Here is a 19,795-nt window from a genome sequence, read left to right as displayed (position 1 = left end):
TTCCCTTATTTCATTTTGACTAGAATGTGAGGAATGCTGGATAGATTAATCCTAACTGGATCCTGCAAAGGACACGCTTCTCTACTTGCTCATACATATTTTGGAAAGAGCAGGAAAGAGATATATACTTACAGAGTTTTAAAGCCTATATGACTATTTCATTTTATTTATGATGATTTTATTGAGAGAGTCCTTGTATTTAAAATGTTAAGCTTGATTTGTTTTATAGTTCACTCTTATGATTCTCCAACATTCTCAGAAAAGGTAAAAACAAGTATTGAAATTGCATAAACTTATCTAATCATAAAGTATGATTTCATTGTTTTGCAAAAGTATAAGCAGCCCTCACTGGTATGGCTCAGTTGGTTGGAGTGTCATCCAGTACACTGAAAGGTCATGGGTTCTATTTGGTCAGGGCACATACCTAGGTTTTGGGTTCAGTCCCCAGCTGGGGTGTGAACCAGAGGCATGTTCTCTCTCACATATCAATGTCTGTCTGTCTCTCTCTCTCCCCCTTTCCTTTCTCTAAAATCAATAAACATATTCTCTGGTGAGGATTAAAAACAAAGTATAAGCAAAAATCCTTTTTAAATTAAGATAGGAAATTATAACATAGAAAAACACTTCAACCGCCAACTTTTATCCAACTGGTGCTTAGCCTACCTCCCCACCCACCAGGATGTTTTGTTCACATTCACACCTGTATTTAAAGGTTTCACTCATGACGTAAACATCTGCCATGGTTCCTCGATAAAATCCCATTCCCTTTTCTTCTGGAAAGTTGACCTTGATATGTGTCTCTGCCCCTCACCACACTCAGGTAGAACCTATTTCTCCACTCCGGAATTCCTGGTTGTGGGCACTTGACTCATGACTAACCAAAAATAACAAAATGAAACAAAACAAACACTGTATCCCTTTAGCCACACACCTATTGGTTTACAGAGAGCTCAGTGAAGCAGAAATTCATATAGTAAATATTTTATTTCTTGTAAAGCATAACTATTAAGAAGCCATTGGGTGGATATTTAGGCAGTCTTAGAAATCAAATGTTGAAGACACATTTGAATTAGAAGTCCAAAGGTAACTAACAAAAACTGTACAAGCTCAACATGAGTAACTGGAATAACAAGAGTGAAAATATTGCAGAGCATTGTGAACATGGCTAGTGTTTCCTGTTTATTAAAATAGATATTGAGGAAAAGGCATTTAGATTAAAAAGCTAATTTTGATGCCAAATTAAAAAAATTAATAAGTCCACATTTTATTTATTCCCTAAAGAAGTAGTCATACCCACCTCTGCTCATCATCTGGCCTCTTGATCAAATTGAAAAGTATGTGGAGCAGCTGATCTCTCTCTTTGGGTTCAGGATGCAGGCATGCTGTACACAGTATGAGGGGGATCAGCTCCTAAAGGAACACCAAGGTGGAAAAAGTCAAAGTAAAAATGCAGTGCAGAATAGTCTTTCTTTTCCCCAGAGTACTCCTAAATGGACATTTAAAGTGAAATAAACTTCAATATGCAAAAGAGCAAATTTTAATTTTAATTTTGTAAGGTTTATACTCAACAGAAAACAATGTGTTGGCTGTGCAGGAAGTGCAGATCGCAACATAATTAAGTTCCTTAAGATTGACTAGCCTGGTTTTATTATTCAGTATACTTCCCAAGGCCTACTACTTTTTACACTAGATAACATTCCATCTTCCTACAATCTGATAAACTAACTTTAAATTCAGAAGTGTTTTTAAACCAAACTTGTAAAAGTTAACTATATTCTAAAGCTTAAAAAGATAACAGAAACTGAAGACAACTCTTCTCACTTCCAAAAGTATAATATAATCTGTCTTCGTTAAGATTAGATATAACTCATTATTTTGTATCCTTAGCACCTAATTGGTGGCTAACTGAAAAAAAAAAAAAGCTATTTCCACAGCTGTTGAATGCTCTCAGTACTACTACAGACTATCAGTAGAAATGCTTTATGTTGAAATAAAAATTTTACACAATATTTTGTTTGTGGCACATTCAACATGCAGAGGTAAATTCAATATTTTGTAGGAAAGTAATACACAAAAATTTCTCTTTGAAAGAAATATTTGAAAAGTAAAGTTGTTTCATATTTTAATTAAAATAAATCCTTCTAAAGTGTATTTAAAAGATATTAATGTTTCTCATTTTGGAATGGATTTTCAAATCTAATGAGAATAAAAGCCCAAAAATGATAAAATATTTTTGAAGAGAAATCCTCTAAGTCATAGAAACAGTATTTTTCGGATATTTTTTTAAAATCACTACAATGTCATAAGAAGGGCAGAATGATTTCTATTCCCATCTCTTTTTCCCATCTACCTCCCTACCCACCAAAGAGTATCAGCAGATTTAAATAGGAATTGATCACTGTAATAATGAAGAAAAGTTTACACTTTTGGAGAAGTATCTTCCCATTTTGGTGATCCTCCTTCAGAAACATGATATGATGTTTTGAGTTTAGGCTGAAGCTTAATGGCATGACTAGAAGTCCCTTTCCATTATTTCTAAAGTCTTTTTATATATTGTTTTAAAATTATAATTACCTGATACAAATCTTAAATTAAAGGTACAAGGTATAGGTAAGAAGAGCTAAGAATCAATCTGAGAATTTAAAACATTTATCCTGTCATTTTCTATTTAGGCACTTCTGTATGTTTTAGTTTAGTGGGTAATTAATTGAAGAGCCAAAGAAATAAATAATTAGGAAAAATAATTTTGCACTGGGAATGGAAGAGTATATATGGATCCTACACTGTCAGGTAATGTTTTCACCACAGGCTTAATATGATGCTTGATGGATTGGTCTTGACTTTGTAGGAGAAAATAAAAGACCTTTTATAAAATATTAGGGTAGGAGACCATTAATTCCAAAAACTATACTAATCCTTAGAGGGTTCCATTTAGGTTGCTAAGAGCCAATGATACTAATGAGAGGACTAAGACATTGCATCATCAGCATATCCCACTGAGAGGAGAACTTTAATGATGAGAAGTAGCCATTCTAGAAGGTACTAACAAAGGGATAATATACTTTAATGCCTAAAAATCAAGCAAGGCCTTAAATAATTTTATTTGTGCTTTTCCCGTAACATCAGATCTTTCTCTCCTGAGGATTTTCTTGCTTCTTAACCCTTTTTCCTACTTTCCTATTATCTCTACATACATGGTGGGGCAAAAGTAGGTTATAGTTGTGAGTATGTGAAACAGAGTTTATTCTTGTATGATTATTTATTAATTATTGTATCATTTTCCATACGAACAACTGTAAACCTACTTTTGTCCCACCTGGTATATACTCTTATCTTACTCCATTTTCTTCCTACTGTATTCCTCTTTAAAGATAAAGTTATGAAATATAGGTAAGATATTTACTCTAACTGCAAATATATAAATAAACACTGTTTAAAATACATGGTATAATATTTAGCTTCTTTCGCTCAAAACAAGCATACCAAAATGACTGAATTGCTATTTATTCTTTGCGTATACATTTTCTTTTTGTTTTTTTAATTACAAGGCTTAGTGTTCCTCAGTCAAAGAGGAACTTTATGTCGTACATCAGGGGCTGGGAACATCCAGCCCACCAGCTGTATAAGGCCCGAGAAATCATTTGGTTTGGCCCTGCCAAGGCAACCGTAGCTGGGACTTGAAATTCGAAATTCAATAAACTCAATTAAATGTTTGACTAAATACAGCAGGCTAATTTTTAAGTTGATAATTTTGTATGGCCACGGAATATTGTTATAAATACCCAAATGGCCCTCAGCAGAAAAAAGGTTCCCCACCCTTGTACATAAATACAGAGAATCTTATAACTGAAATATGGCTACAGATGTGCTAAACTGAGAACACTGAACCGAGAGCTAGAACTCCTGTCTTGGTTGACTCTTTAGAACCAAAGAACCTAATGAAAATCATAAAACTTCTCTGACTTTTAGTTTCCTCAAATGAAACATACAGGAATTAAGATTAGTGCAGAAATGGAAACTACTCCACATTCATTCTGTAATTTCCTTTTTATTCTTTTTTTAACCCTCACCCAAGGATATTTTTTCCATTGCTTTTCAGACAGACAGAGAGAGAAACATCGATGTGAGAGACACATGGATTGGTCGCCTCCCACTCATGTGCCCACCGGGCAGGGGATTGAACCTGCAATGAAGGCACATGCCTTTGGCTGGAATTGAACCTGGGACCCTTCAGTCCACGGGCCAACACTCTAACCACTGAGCCAAACTGGCCAGGGCTGTAACTTCCTAATCTACTGCTACTGAGATGGTTCATTTTTCCTTCTGAGATCGAAGTTGGCCTCAAGAAGCCTTCTCAGCACACCACTTACCGAAGTATTACTCAACAGAGCCGCCCTTAACAGCCAATCCATAATGACACACGGAGGAAAAGCATTTGTCAGTCCTGGCCCCTTCAACTCTAAAACACTGTGAACTTAGGGCCTTGAAGAAAAATACTTTTCACTTTTCTGAATCACAGTAATAAGTTATATTGCCATTGCTTTTATTTCTTGCTAGCAAATTGAACAACACATGGGAAGTCACTGCCAACAGTTTTTGGTTACTATTTCATGCCTGGAAGGATGGTACCTACTGGCACATCAACGGCTCAGGCAGTTGTAAGTCGGTGTATAAAGCTTGCCAGAGGGTCTCCGCCTCTTACAGGAACACGGAGCCGACAGGAGGCCCAGTGAGCAAAGGAGGAAAACAGTGAACACAGAGGTCTGTTTTTGATACAGCCATCAAGGAGCTTAACTGCTAAGGTATGACTCGTTCCCACTATCTAATTTCTCTATCATTCATTTATTTATTCACAAGTTCTATTTGTACCACTCCTGAAATAATGAATTCTGTAAGTATGTGTCTGCTGTGTAGTACATTCACATTTACTGACTGTGAATCATCTTATTCAAGCCTCTGAAGTGTAAATACATCCACGTCAGAATTTATTAAGTCCTTATTTTCCATTTCACACTATTCACAAATTTATCAGTTTGGATCAATATTCTCCCTTTGGTATCATCTCTCCACTTGAAGAAGTGTAGTGGTTTTAAAAATTTTTCTTATAATTCTGAATAAAAGATTAAAAAAGTGGTAGCTGAATTTCCTTCAGAAGGTGATAGTGGTTTTAAAATTTTCTTTAAATGATTAAGTATAAATGAAATGTATGAGAACAATACAGCAATGTTGGACATATCTAAAGCTTAAGAATTTTTCACCTGAAAAAATCCTTAAGCATGTGACGAAAAGGGGCCACATGCTAACCTGCCAAGCTCAGGGAAGGCCTGCAAGGCGGCCTTGCAAACCCAGAGACCTAAAGTAACCACAAAGGATGGTCTGAAATTAAAATTTTAACTAAAAGCAGTTTATGGTGGGTAGTCATGTCCCAGGCTGGCATCTTCCCTGACAAAGGTCAATCTTTACTTTAACTGAGCCTGTCTATTGTCTTTTGCATCTATGATAACATATCTGTTTTCTGGACCCCTCAAAGCACAAGTACTGCTCTGCGGAGACCACAAATCCCCTCATTGTTATTGAGTTAATTGTTGACTGTTAACTATCCTGCATTCACCTACGTAAAAGAAGTATGTGTCTATCATATTACTTTTTATTTAATCCCAGAGATTTTCCTGCTTTCCTTTATCCTGCCTCCCTAATCTATCACCAATGGATTTCACATAACCCACTTTACAGCTCCTCTTTTGATTGTAATATATAAAACAAGGGACAAAATTGCCATTCTCCAGAGCATTATCTCGATCTGTTGAGATTCTACTTCCCAGCACTTGTTGACAGCTGGGCTCAAATAAACTCACAAAGAATTCTTCACAGGTTTCAATGTTTCTTACATTGACAAGCATATTTGATTTAATATCGCATGTTAATAGCAGCCATGGTAAAAACACAAAAGAACACCTATGGCTTTGATATTTTCCCCTGACATAAAAGGTTACTGTGTCCATTTTTTCAAGGCAACAGGAATCTTAAATATTTCAAAATATGCTTTAGCACTTGATATTACTCAATAAATGTGTACTGAAGTGAAAAATAAAACTAATCTCCTACTGATTATTAGAGAGAAAATCAGTGTAGTAATCATATTGTAGAAGGTATTTCAACACTATTACCATGTTAGAAAAGATAATTCTAAGGCTTTTCAAATTCCTTAATTTAAAAGGCTCAGTAATTTGCACTTTACTCCAGTAAATGACCTTTGCTTTACCAATTTTGATTTTTGCAATTTTAATTACAAAGCTAGTTCTTTTTATGAAGAATCTCCCACCCCTTAAAACTTAGATTACTCATAGAATTTTATATGGAATTAAATAGGAAAGGCTTTGAGTATTTTAATTCTCCTTTCAGTTTCACAAGTAAAGCAAAATAACTTCTAATGATAATAAAGAAATCATTTGAGAGATAGTAAATGCCATTAGATTTTATTTTATGAATATTTTTACTCAACTTTCTTAGTTTTATAAAGATTAGTGTGTGTTCAGACTACAAAAACAGAAGGGAAAAAAAGAATCTAAAACAATGTAATAAATATTATGTTGAGGGAGAGATGAGGTAGGAAATGAGAACAAACAAAATTTAACATTAAAAAAAGCAAGGAAATGTTGATAAGATAATGGCTCCAAGATCTGTGAAGTCTAAAACAAAAACGGAAATATTACATTTAGCTAGGATGCCAAGGGGAAATGTTTTGAGTACTTCAGGTCAAGAGGCAAAATTCTACAGTTCTAGGAAGTTAACACATTAATCCAATAAATTACAGTTCACTGCTTGCCCTCACTATTCCACTAAAATTATTTCCTGTAACTCCAGCTTTGGTTAAAAATTTTAGATAGTTGTTACTTTAAATTTTTCATCTAGTCTTTTGCCTAGGAACTAAGCAATAATGAATTACAATTTAAAATCAAGTACTGACCCCCTCTGATTTAGATTTTCAGTTGAAACTTGTCAGGTTGTTGATGGTAACATGAAAAGAAAAAAATAAAGAACTCGAAAAGACTCACATAAGGAAGAAACAAGATTACTCACCTCCGGAAAAGTTCTACACTTCAAGGGCTGCTAAAATATATATTCTTAGAATTACTAATGTTAGATGGGCCAGGTACAGAAACTCAGGTACAGAAACCTGAGTATAGAGACTCACCAGAGCAGAAAGCTCCAGATGCCTAGCAAGGGGCAAAACTGGGAAAACAAGAACCTTGCCCCCAGGGTAACCTGTCCTCTCCCTCCATACCACTGGCCAAGCGTTTAGACCCCTGAGCATTTCCTCCCTAAAGATAATATCTAGGCCTCAGTTAGATTTCAGTTCCAGGCCCCAAAATGTAGCAAAACCAGGCAAGTGGAGCCTTGGCTGCCTCTGGACCAGCTGCATTGACTAATGACCCCCTGCCCTGGCACCGACCAGTGGAAGACCACGACCCTGAAAAAGCACCCCTGGAAAGCTGATGTGTACTTTATTGAGTCATTCCCACGAGGCCTAAGATTCCCACCTGCAAGAAAGAGGTAAATACACTCAGGACAGAGGACTCAGGGGATGCTCCCCCCTAGGGCAGCACGCCAGTACCATCTCCATCCCCCTTCTTCCCTCCGAGGGGACCCCATGAGATTTGCAACTGAGGGAGCAATGGGCAGTGACAGCTGGTCCCAGGCTTACCCCCTGAAACTGTATCCAAAGCCCCTTCTCTCTCTGACTTCTCAGGGGGCCAATACAGCCCAGCCAGGCTCTCCTGCTGCTGCTTCTGTGCTCTTCCTTGTTTCACTGTCCCAAGTACATTTTTGCTGCCACCATGGACCCAATACCCTTTGACTCACTGCTGGTTAGTCCTTCCCTTTGGATAGCCCCATCCTCATTTCCTTAAATGAATTCAATTTTTCTTTATCTGCTGTCTGAGATGGCTATTTTACCTGCCCGCACACCATCAACTTTAACCTTTCAATTAGTATCTATAATTCCTGGGGCGCAACCTTTAGGAGGCCTCAGTGAAACACTCAGATGACTTGTAAGCTGATACTGCTAAAGAGCATGTGATTTGTTCCCAAAATTCACACACACACATACACACACACAAAACAGGTTAAGAAGATGAACCAAGCTTATCTACTTTACAACTATCTGGGACTATTACTACAAATAAGTTAACAAAACTTACCATGGGACAAATATGACACTGTGAAAGGGCAAAGTTTGGTTTTCCAGAAGATGAGCAGGTCTTTAGAGTTACTAACTACTTTAAAAATTTTAGAGAATTGGTTCTCTCCTTTGCCCCCCACCTCTTTTTTACAGCTTTAATGAGATATATTTTCTATGCCATAAAATTCATCCATTTCAAGTATACATTCAGTAATTTTTAGTATGTTCAGAGTTGTGCAACCATCACCAATCTAACTTTGAAACATTTTCAGCATCCCCAAAGAAAGCTTGCCATTTCCTTTAGCCCCACCCCGATTCAAAGCACAGGCTTCCTTCATTACTTTTCCAACTTAGTTAATTGATGGTATATAGTTCCTTGGCACAGAATTAAAATAAAAGTTAAATTTAGATATATCATTATAAAAATCCTTTTAGAAGTAATCCTTTACGAAATCTTTCTTTTAAATTACAGAATCTCCCCTTCAAATGCATTTATAGCAGAGTCTGTAAAAAAATAAACTTATTCAGCCTATTTACTATATATATAGATAAATGACAAGTATACTTATTCCATTATTGGTTTGAAAGATTCAAATTCTTCAACCACCTCATGAAAGTGAACTACTATATAAGCCACATTTAGAAAATTAGTTCATCATATTTTTTTCTTCCAAAATGAACAGGCAAGGAAGGCTTTTTAAATATAAGCTTGTAAAAAGTGATTACAATTACCTCAAAGAACATGAATTTTCCCCCCCACTTTTTAATCATCTCTGAAATTGGTACCTTACAATGAAAAGCATGTCATAATTTATTTGAAATTATTTCTTTTTTTCTTTAAATATGTTTTTAATGATTTTTTAGTGAGAGAGGAAGGGATAGGGGGAGAGAGAGAGAGAAACATTGACCGGCTGCCTCCTGCACACTCCCTACTGGGGATCAAGCAGCAACTGGGGCATGTGCTGTGACCGAGAATTAAACTGGTGACCTCTCGGTGCATGGGACGACTGCTCAACCAAATGACCCACACCAGCCAGGGCACTTTTTCTTTCTTAAAAGTACATCAATGTTATAATCAATGGAATCTTAGATTTGTAATATGGTATACTGAATTTAGAAAATGGTGTAATTATGACCTGAAGGTTGAGTGAGGTGGTTAGCATTCTTTTAAAAAACAAAAACCAATAACACTAATGTCTATATTCACTGTGCTTTTCACTTTTATAAAAAATTAAAAAGTTTAATTTATTAGGCAGTTTTAATTAACCTTTATGTCATTTCCTTTAAAACAATTGGTCACAAAATCAATTGAATGGGTCATGAAAACCACTTTTTATTGTTTACTTAGGTATATTCTTTATTGTTTTAAAATATTTATAAAATCTTTGATACTATCTTTTAACTTTTTGTAATTAGTGAAAACAAGATTTAATTTGTAAAACTTTTATATTAATTATATATATGTAATTTATGCTAGCACATGATGTAAATGTCTTTCATAATGAGTATACATGGTCAATAAAGTTTGAAAAACACTAATTTAAAACATGTTACAAGACTATTAAAAGACTAGCTGTTAGACAGCCTTAAGTTGAGAAATTTCTTTATATATTGATATAGAAAGATACAAGAACATAATGTTACATGGAAAAATGTAAAGTGGAGAATAGTGTATATGGTATGGTATTATGTGTGTAACGTCATGCAAAAAAGATGATATATTTGAGTTGGTTTACATATGCACAAAATATCTCTGAAAATACAGTTCTACAATAGTTGGAGAATTCTATACCCCAGTTTCAATAATGATAGAACATCTAGACAGAAGATCAGTAAGGAAATAGGTAACTGAACACTATAAAACAACTAGAACTAAAAGATATACATATATATCTGTGTATATATGTATATATACACACACACATATATCTGTATATATATATACATATACATATATATATATATATGTATACACACACACACACATATACACACACAGAACACTCTACCTGAAAACAGCAGAATATACATTCTTCTCAAGTGCACATGGGACATTCAAGGATAGACTATATGTTAAGTCAGGGACAATTCTCACAAATTTTAAAAAGATTGAAATTGTACAAAGTATCTTCTCCAACCACAATGAAATGAAATTAAAAATTAGTAACAAAAGGGAAACTTGAAAAGTCACAAATCTGTGGATATTAAACAACACATTTTAACCAATGGGTAAAAAAGAAATCAGTAAGGAAATTAGAAAATATTTTGAGATGAATGAAAATGAAAAACACAACATGCCAAAACTTATGAGATGTAGCAAAAGTAGTACTCAGAGGGAAATTTATAGCTATAAATGCCTACAATAAAAAGAAGCAAGATCCCAACTCAACAACTTTGCTTTTCAACTTAGGAAACTAGATAAGGAACAAAATAACCCAAGGCCAGCAGAAATAAGAAAATAAAATGTAAAGATTAGAGCAAAGATAAATGAAAACATACTGAGAAAAATCAATAAAATAAAAAGTTATCTGAAAAGATCAACAAAATTAACAAACCTTTAGCTAGACTGACTATGAAAAAAGAGGATGCAAATAACTACAATCAGAAATAAAGGAGGGGACATTAGTACCAACCTTATAAAAATTAAAAGGATTATAAGTGAACACCACAAATAACAGTTCATCATCAAATAAATAATCAAGATGAAATGAACTAATTCCTAGCATCACATAAATTACCAAAACCAATTGGAGAAGAAATAGATTATCAACAGACCTATAACAAGCAAAGGGACTGAATCATTAATAAAAAGAGTCCCAACAAAGAATAGTTTCAGAATCAGATGGTTTCATTGGTGAATTTTAAAACACATTTAAAGAAGAAATACTGGTCCTACTCAGACTCTTCCAAAAAACTGTAAGAGGATGAACAATTTGAAACACAATCTATGAGGCTAGCACCAGCCTGCTAGCAAAACCAGGCAAAGCACAAAAAAAGAAAACTACAGACCAATATCCCTTATGAATTTAGGTGCAAAAATGCACAACAAAATACTGCCAAACCCTACAACACATTAAAAGGATTTCACACCGTGACCAAGTGGGATTTGTCCCAGGAATGTAAGGGTAGTTTAGCATATGAAAAACCACTCAATCTATTACACTACATGAGTAGGAACAAAAGGAAAAAAGTCATCATCTCAATCAATGTAGAAAAAACATTTGACAAAATTCAACATCTCATGATAAAAACACTCAGCAAACTAAGAATTAAAAAAATTCCTTAATATGATAAAGGGCATTTATGAAAAACCCACTGCTAGTATCATACTTCGTGGTAAAAGACTGAAAGCTTTCCCCCTAAGATCAGGAACAGGATGATATCTGCTCTCTCAAAACACTGCCGTTCAACACTGAACTGGAAGCCTACCCACACCAACGAGCAAGAGAAAATAATAAAAGTATTCCAGACTGGAAAGGAAGAAGCACAGCTATCTCCATTTGCAGATAATGTGATTCTACACATAGAAAATCTCATAGAATCCACAAAAAAACTACTAGAGTTAAGAAACAAATCCAACAAAGTTGCAAGGTACAAGATCAATACACAATTATCAATTTTGTGTCTAGATACCAGCAATGAACAACCTGAAAAGGAAATTAAGGAAACAATTCCATTTATTATAGCATCCAAAAGAATAAAATACCTAGGAATTTAAACTAAGTGAAAAATCTGTGCACTAAAAACTTCAAAACATTGCCAAAAGAAATTAAAAACAAATAAAAAGAATCCCATGTTCACATAATGTTAGAATGGCAATACTTGTCAAAGTAATCTACACATTTAGTACAATCCATATCAAAATTCCAATGACCTTTATTGCAGAAATGAAAGCTGAGCATCAAATTCATATGGGCCTGCAAGGGGCCCTGAATTGCTAAAAAGTATTAAAAAAGAAACAAAGCTGGATGTCTCATACTTCCCAATTTCAAAACTTACCATAAAGCGATAGTAAACAAAAGTGTGGTACAGGCATGAGGATAAACATAAAGACCAATGGACAGAACTGACAGTCCAGAAATAAATCCAAACGTACAGCCAATTGATTTTTGACAAAGGTATCATGGCTGCTGAATAGGGAAACAATTTTCTCTTCAACAAATGGTGTTGGGACAACTGGATAATCATTTGCAAATAATAAAGTTGGACCCCTGCCTCACTCATATATAAAAATAACTCAGAATGGATCAATGACCTAAATATGAGCTAAAGCTATAAAACTATTAGAAGAAAACATAAATCAGGTAAATATTCCCGACCTCAGGTTTAGCAACAAATTCTTAGACTTGATACTAAAAACACAAGCAACAAAAGAATGTGAAAAGACAATCTACAGGATGGCAGAATGTATTTGCAAATCATATATGCGATATGGTTTTAATATTCAGAACTGTAAAAACTGTTACAACGCAAAAACAAAGACAATCCAACTTTAAAAATGGGCAAAGGACTGGTAAGAATACACTAGAAGCTAATAAAATTTATTGCATGTGAGAAGGTGTCACAGGGACAGAAGAACAGAGTTTTTGTTGTATATCTTTTTATATTTAAAAAATGTTAAACCATGTGAACATATTACTTAATCAAAACTTAAAACCCTGTTTCCAATGTCTTATTTATTTGATTAGCTAGTATATTACTATGACCAATCAGTTTACCAAAGGACTTTTTTTGTTGTTAATCATCACCCTCAGATATTTTTTCCACTGATTTTTTAGAGAGACTGTAAGGGAGGGAGGAAGGGAGGGGGGGAGAGAGAAACATTGATGTGAGAGAGACACATTGGTTGGTTGCCTCTCACATGCACCCCAACCAGGGCAGGGGTTCAAAGCTGCAACCCAGGCATGAGTCCTTGACCTGGAATTGAACCCATGACCCTTAGGTGTGCAGGCCAACACTCTAACCGTTTAGCCACACCAACCAGGGTCTGAAGGACATTTTAATTGTATTTACATACCAATAAAAGGCTTATACTGATAAGAGAATATATAAAACTTGAGAAATTTTTAACATAGAAACCCACACTTGAAGCCTAGGTTCATATTAACCATTGTCACCCCAATAAATTCAATAAAAATAAATAAATATAATTATATATAATAAAAATAAAAAACAAAATCAAAATATTAATCCTTTAATCACAAGACCTTTATAAAAATATAGATTTAAAGAACTAAGGTAATGTTTTGAACAATAAAAAATTTTTTAAAATAATTAAAAATAAATAAATAATAAGGTAATATATTAAATAAAAGTAACCCAATATCAAAGGATAAAGTGAAATAAAAGTTTTATCCTTTTATGCTCTGGCATTGGTTTCAAAGCAAATCAAGTTATACTTCTTTATTTACCAATTTAATTTGGAGGAAATACAACTTTGGTATACAATAAATGGTAAGTTTTCTGATAAAACAGAATGAGGTAAAAATAATTCAATAAAAAAAGGTACATGATCAGTTCTTCATGAAATTATAAGTATATAAATATTTTTAGATATAAAAAACTTAAAATCAGCCAGAAAAGTAAACATCATACCACAAATAAAATATGTATGTTTGTTTACATGTATGTATATGTACATGTTTTATATATATTTATATATATAATATATCTGATTACTGATGATGCAAGTTTATCAACACTTCATGCAGTACAATCAGGTTTTAGTGGTAGAGTATTTTATGATAAAAAAATGGAAAAATTAAAATAAAAAAGCTTATACTGCATCTCATAACAATTAGATTTTGGAGGTATTTAAAGATTACATTAAGGAAACATAGTAAAAGGGATACAAACATTAATGCACTGCATGGATTATGTTACAAGCTGAAAAAAGAAAAGAAGCTCAAACAGCATTCTGACAGGCAGAACTGCAAAACAATCTGAAATTGCACACTGATCCTTCAAGACATAGAAAATTTTCCATATTTATTAATACCTCATGACTATATTTAAATAATAGGTAAAATAATACCATTGGTAAGAAAAGCCATTTTATCTTTTTAAGTTAAAAATATCTATAGGAATAAAAAAGTTTTAAAGCTCTACAGATAACTTTTCTTGAGGATCAGTACAAATTTCTTGTGCTGAACAGATAAGGATAAGCTTTATATGGGTTTTGCCAATGCACTGTGTACCTATCATACTGTAGGTCCCATGAATTATGGTTAAAACCGGTGGTAAATATTAAGAAGATAACAGGAGAAACTTATATGAAACATTCTAAAATATTCCTAACTGAATTTTTATAAAATATTTTGTGAACTGTTAAATGAGGTTACAAATAACTTTTCATTATTGGCTTTTATTGGCTAAATACAACTGTAAAGATAACTTTCTATAGTATTTATATCTCATAACATAGCCTGTGTGCACTAAAATATATATCTCATAACATAGCCTGTGTGCACTAAAATATAAATGTATTCTGAATATTTAAAGCATCTGTCAGTAACAGGTAAGGTATAAGAAAAACAAAAAAGGTACTTTCAAAAGTTATTATAGTCAATATTATAACATTCCTATCATCATAAGACAAGTGTGGTTATTGCCAAACAAATATAATAAAACTAACATTTATAATAGGTAACTATAAGTACATTTAAGAAAACAGTTACATTTTTAGTCCCTATTGATTTTCAATACAGAGTGTCTATTTCTGTAGACATATCGAGCATATTATATCAAGAGTGGAGATAAAATAAATTAGTTAACTGGTAATGTAAAAAACGGACAGTGTTCATGGCACATAAATGGACCTACAGTAATAGTTAGTGTTGCAAAAGCTAGTGATGCTTTAAGCAAAACTGAAACAACATGAGCACCATGCAGTTTTACTGAACTCACCTGACAGAGGTGTAAAACCATTCTCTAGGAGCAGAGATGCATGCACAAAAGTAAGAATATGATTGCCAGTAATAGACTTTAACAAAATAAAAACATAACACTAAACTTCAAAATGACAAAGAATGGACAACATGATGAGATCACTGGGATGAAATACTTTTATGTGTCTCACCTCTCTCTTTGCTAGCAACACATTAGGAACAATGTGTGGTAGGCAGCGTCCCAGCATTAACATGACACTTTTCTCACTGTCTGCAATCCGAGACACCTAGAAAACCAAAGACTTAATAAATTATGACAGCAGAGAACTTTTATGAATGATGGTACCTAAAGTTCACGCTTTAAACCTTGTCAGCTCTGCTCCAAACACACATCCAAAATTATAGCTTACCATGATGATGGTGGTAAACAATAACAATTGCGTTCCCAAACAAGATAAACATTTCTGTAGGCCAGAAATGGATCAAAACCCAGTAAGAAGCAAGCATGAAGACAGGTGCTTCAGTTCTGGGAACAAGTAGGGATAATACAGGGCTGGGGCAGCTTTGCCTAAGCAGATAGTTTGTATAATGAAGCTGCACGTAAGGGGAGGCCCAAGGAGGCTGACCCAGTCTTACAAAGAGGATTGCCAGAACTGAATCCAAGCCATCCTCTAGCTCTTTCATATTCTAGTGAATTGTGGGACAGAAGCCCAGGGGAGGTCAAGTGGAATCAACCATAAAACAGCTAGAAAGGGAGGGGAAAATATAAGGATAGGAGAAAAATATAAAAAAATAAAATAAAATAAAATAAAATAAAATAAAATAAAATAAAATAAAATAAAATAAAATAAAATAAAATAAAATAATAAAATAAAATAAAATACCCCCTGCAGATGAGCCTGCAACAGTTAGATACACTGGTTTTCTGAATTATACCAAAGAGAGGCACATAATCCTATGTTAGTAGACATAACAAATTAAAAATAGACTGCAAGAGCCCGGCCGGGCGTGGCTCAGCGGTTGAGCATCGACCTGGGATCCAGGTGATCAGGGTTCGATTCCCGGTCAGGGCACATGCCCGGGTTTCGGGCTCAATCAATGACTCTCTCATCATTGACGTTTCTATCTCTCTCTCTCCCTCTCCTTTCCTCTCTCTGAAATCAATAAAGATATATTAAAAAAAAAAAATAGACTGCAAGAAGTCACTTTAATACTAAACAAAGCTTTAATCCAAAGAATAGAAATAATCAACTACCCTCCTTAAAGGTTAAGTATTTTAGGAACTATTTCCTAGAGCGTTATTTTAAAGAACAGATTTGTGTTTGAAATAGTATAATCACAGCTGTTTTTGGATGAGATGCTAAGAAAAACTGAATGTTTTAAGAAAATTGCAAGAATATTTGGTATAATTTACCTCTGATCCTAAACGACTATCGGCTGACATTCGACAAAAAGAGAGCAGTGCTTGGTGGAATGCAGGAGACAGTTTCCTAGAAGAAAATATTGGATGAAAAGGGGACAATACCAAACAGTTACCACTGGTATTTAAGGAGAGAGTCAGTCACATGTTGTAACTCTCATTCCGGAGTTAATCCTACCCCACACATGTTAATTGGATTTCTCAGCCACCAATGACTTGAAGGACACTTCTCTGCTGAATTATCCAGGGGGGGAAATCAGCAATAAGTGTTGATCTTAGAATAGCTTGATGGTATGTGAATGAACAGCCTGTAAATGCTAGTGGATCAAACCTGAAGTCGTATAGCAGGTCAATGACTACACAAAGTATCTGCCCGATCTGAAAAGAGAACTTTTTTCTCCCCAGTTCCCAATGGTCCCAGAAAGGTAAACAGTGGATACAAAGGTTGATCTGGTATGTGGCTGAGAGGAGTTAGTTTTGCAGATCTATATAATGATAATGATAAACCTTAATGTTAGAGATCTACATAAAAGAAGTAAAATTTAAGGTAAGTTTAGGAGAAGCACATTCAACATTCATGTTATATTTTAAAGTGTTTTTTGTAATTGAAAATATTAACCTATTTATGTTTCTAAAATAATACTTGTCTCTCTATGTAGTAGTATTTGTAAAATTATAACTATGTTTTGTACTTTATGTGCTCAGTCTACAAGAAAAAGAGCTACCACCAAAAATGACATATTAGAAGTTCTTTAGTACACACCACCAAGTGGAACTCAGTAATTTCTGTGATTATAGAGCTAGAGTGGTGTGCCAAAGCTTGAGCTCTTTCCTTCGCCCATATTTTCAGCGGAGGGGGCCATAATCTACTCAACTGCCCAAGCCAGAAATCTCAAATCAGCCTTTATACTTCCTTTTCTTTTAACTCCCAACTAAATCAATCTTCATTGTCCAACTACTTGGCAAATCTATCCACTTCTTTCCAATACAAAGCAGGCCTCGGTCATCTTTTACTTGGATTCTTCCAATAGGTACTCTCTTCGTCTCCTTTCCTCCAGTCGTGCTACCCTCCAATTACCTCCACCCTAGAGTACTCTTTCTAAAACTAAAGTACCATCATGTCCTAACTCTCTAAAGTGAGCTAACATAGGTTGTCTGACTTAGTCTTTGCTTAATTCTCCAATTTCATCTCCTGTCAGTCTTCTCCTTGCATTCTTCTTGCTTAAACCACACTAAACTCTTCTTAGTTCCCCAAAGCACCGTCTCCTTGCATATGCTGTTCTGCTTTGGTAGGAACACTCTTCCTCTCACCTCTTTGCTTGGCTAACTCATACTTACTCGTCAGGTCTCAGGATGGATAACACTTCTTCCCTGAAACTGTCCCTGCTGACAACTAGTTTGGTGCCCTGACTGTATGTTCCCACAGCAAGCTGAACTTCTCTTATATTACTACTTTTCATACTTTATTGTCTGATTGTAGGTCTCTCTCATACTGTAAGGTTCATGACTGAGGGGATTTCCATATATTTTGCTTACCATTATATTCCTTGTTAACATTGCCTGGCACATAGTTAAGAGCTAAAACAATTAGTTGAACAAATTTAACAATCATCTTTCTCCAGAGAGTGGCTTTTGAATATCAAAAGATAATGAAAGTATTACTACCAGTGAAGAAGTGCTACAAATGGCATTGTTGTTGAGTATCAGAACACAGAATTTTTATGACTATATCTTATCCATAGTAAAATAAATGCACTATTTCAACTCTGTAAGCTCCATAATATCTAAAGAAATAATATACCTAGTAGGTACACAAAAAGCTGTGGTTCATGAGTGGAAAGCTCTGCTTAAAAACCAACCAATCAATCATTTCTCCCTAACAATGAGTACCTACCCATAAGCTGCGCTTTCCTATCAATCCCAGGGCTGGGTGTACTATCCCTCTGCTCAATAGGAGGAGGGCTTGACTTTGAGACTCACAATGCAGCATAGGATGTTTGTGAGGATTAAGTTAGTTAGTGTACACAAACATTTAGAACTGTGCCTAACATATTAAAAAGAGTTCAATAAATAGACCTTTCTTAAATTTTTTTCACATTATAATCTAAACAATTTTTAAATTGTATTTCGTCTCTTTCACTAGAAAACACAATCATGAAGGGTAGAGACCATGCTTTTGCCATCTGAGTTCAATCACTGCGACCCAATAAAAATTAAATAACTGAATTAAGAGACTATTAATGATACATTATTAGTAATAGAAGCAGGCACAGGAAAAAGAACTAGGAGTAAACACTATTCCCTCTTTATCACAGGCAACTATGCAGTGCCAAAACCTCTTCTGAGTCTGACGATAACAGCAATAGAGAAAAGGTAAAAAGCACTGGGTAAAAGTGTTTGCAGCACGTAGTAACATGCACATCATTTACACATTTAAGTACTTAGCTAAGATAGAACCTGCCCCATTTATGGTTTATGCCCCTTTAATATACTTTATCTTAGTAATTAGTTTTGATATCCCTTTTTTGTGACATGTACTTTGCTATGTGTTAATGGCAATGTAAAAATTAATGCATCTGATCTGCAAAAGTAGTTCAAGTAAAAACTGAAGCTCTTCTAGTCTGCCAATGCACTGAAGAGCGGAAAGATACGTTTGAAAATAAAGGATGCATACTAACCTATTGGGTTTATCAAAATGGACTGTGTTTTTACTTGATGAAGAAGAAGATGGCATGCCTTCTCTTTCTCTCCTGGGTAAGGAGTTTGGGAAATTCTCTTTAGGAACAGTGGAATCAACTTCATCTGATTTTGAAGGATGGATATCCTTGTTTTTCCCCTCATCTGAATTATTTATAACTGGTTTTTGACCACTGTCTTCAGAGTCTTTGTGAAGAGAATGATCCAAAGGAGGTTGAACAGAGTCACAAATTACTGGGATAGCGTAGTGTTCATTTTTGAGAAAGTCCATTTCACTGTACAAAGAAAGAGAAATTATCAGACAAGTGTACTTTCAAAAACTTTGGGAATAGCATAAACCTCATAATGGGTTTGGTGCCTTAAAGTGTAACATAATAGAAAATGGTTTGGCAACTGATTAATCTTTTCTGTAGCATACATACTGATGCTTCATATACCTAAAAGCTATAAACTTTTACCAAAGCAGCATAAAAATGGCCTTATAAATTGCTCTGGATTAACACTTAACTTTGTTTCTTCATTTGCAAAGACAGATAATTCCATCAACCCACAGGAGTATTATAAGAATTAAATGAACAATGAATGAGAAATTTGTATAACTCTAGTGTG

General features: G+C 34.5%; 1 protein-coding gene across 3 annotated transcripts in view; it reads right to left on the bottom strand.

Annotated features, from left to right (window-relative positions):
- RELCH (RAB11 binding and LisH domain, coiled-coil and HEAT repeat containing) overlaps positions 1-19,795 on the bottom strand; it is an 89,870-nt gene that overhangs the window by 43,462 nt on the left and 26,613 nt on the right. For all 3 annotated transcript variants that reach the window (XM_016223520.2, XM_016223522.2, XM_016223521.2), the window contains exons 8-11: positions 19,168-19,461; positions 16,484-16,559; positions 15,261-15,356; positions 1,298-1,410 (exon numbers count right to left, since the gene is read on the bottom strand). In XM_016223520.2, coding sequence (XP_016079006.2) covers positions 1,298-1,410; positions 15,261-15,356; positions 16,484-16,559; positions 19,168-19,461 — 579 coding nt within the window. The remainder of the gene's footprint in view (positions 1-1,297; positions 1,411-15,260; positions 15,357-16,483; positions 16,560-19,167; positions 19,462-19,795) is intronic.

This window comes from Miniopterus natalensis, chromosome 7 (assembly GCF_054644295.1).
Source record: "Miniopterus natalensis isolate mMinNat1 chromosome 7, mMinNat1.hap1, whole genome shotgun sequence".
NCBI classification, from domain to species: Eukaryota; Metazoa; Chordata; class Mammalia; order Chiroptera; family Miniopteridae; genus Miniopterus; species Miniopterus natalensis.
Note: the sequence above shows the minus strand (reverse complement) of the source record. Positions and strands in the feature narration are given on the sequence as shown.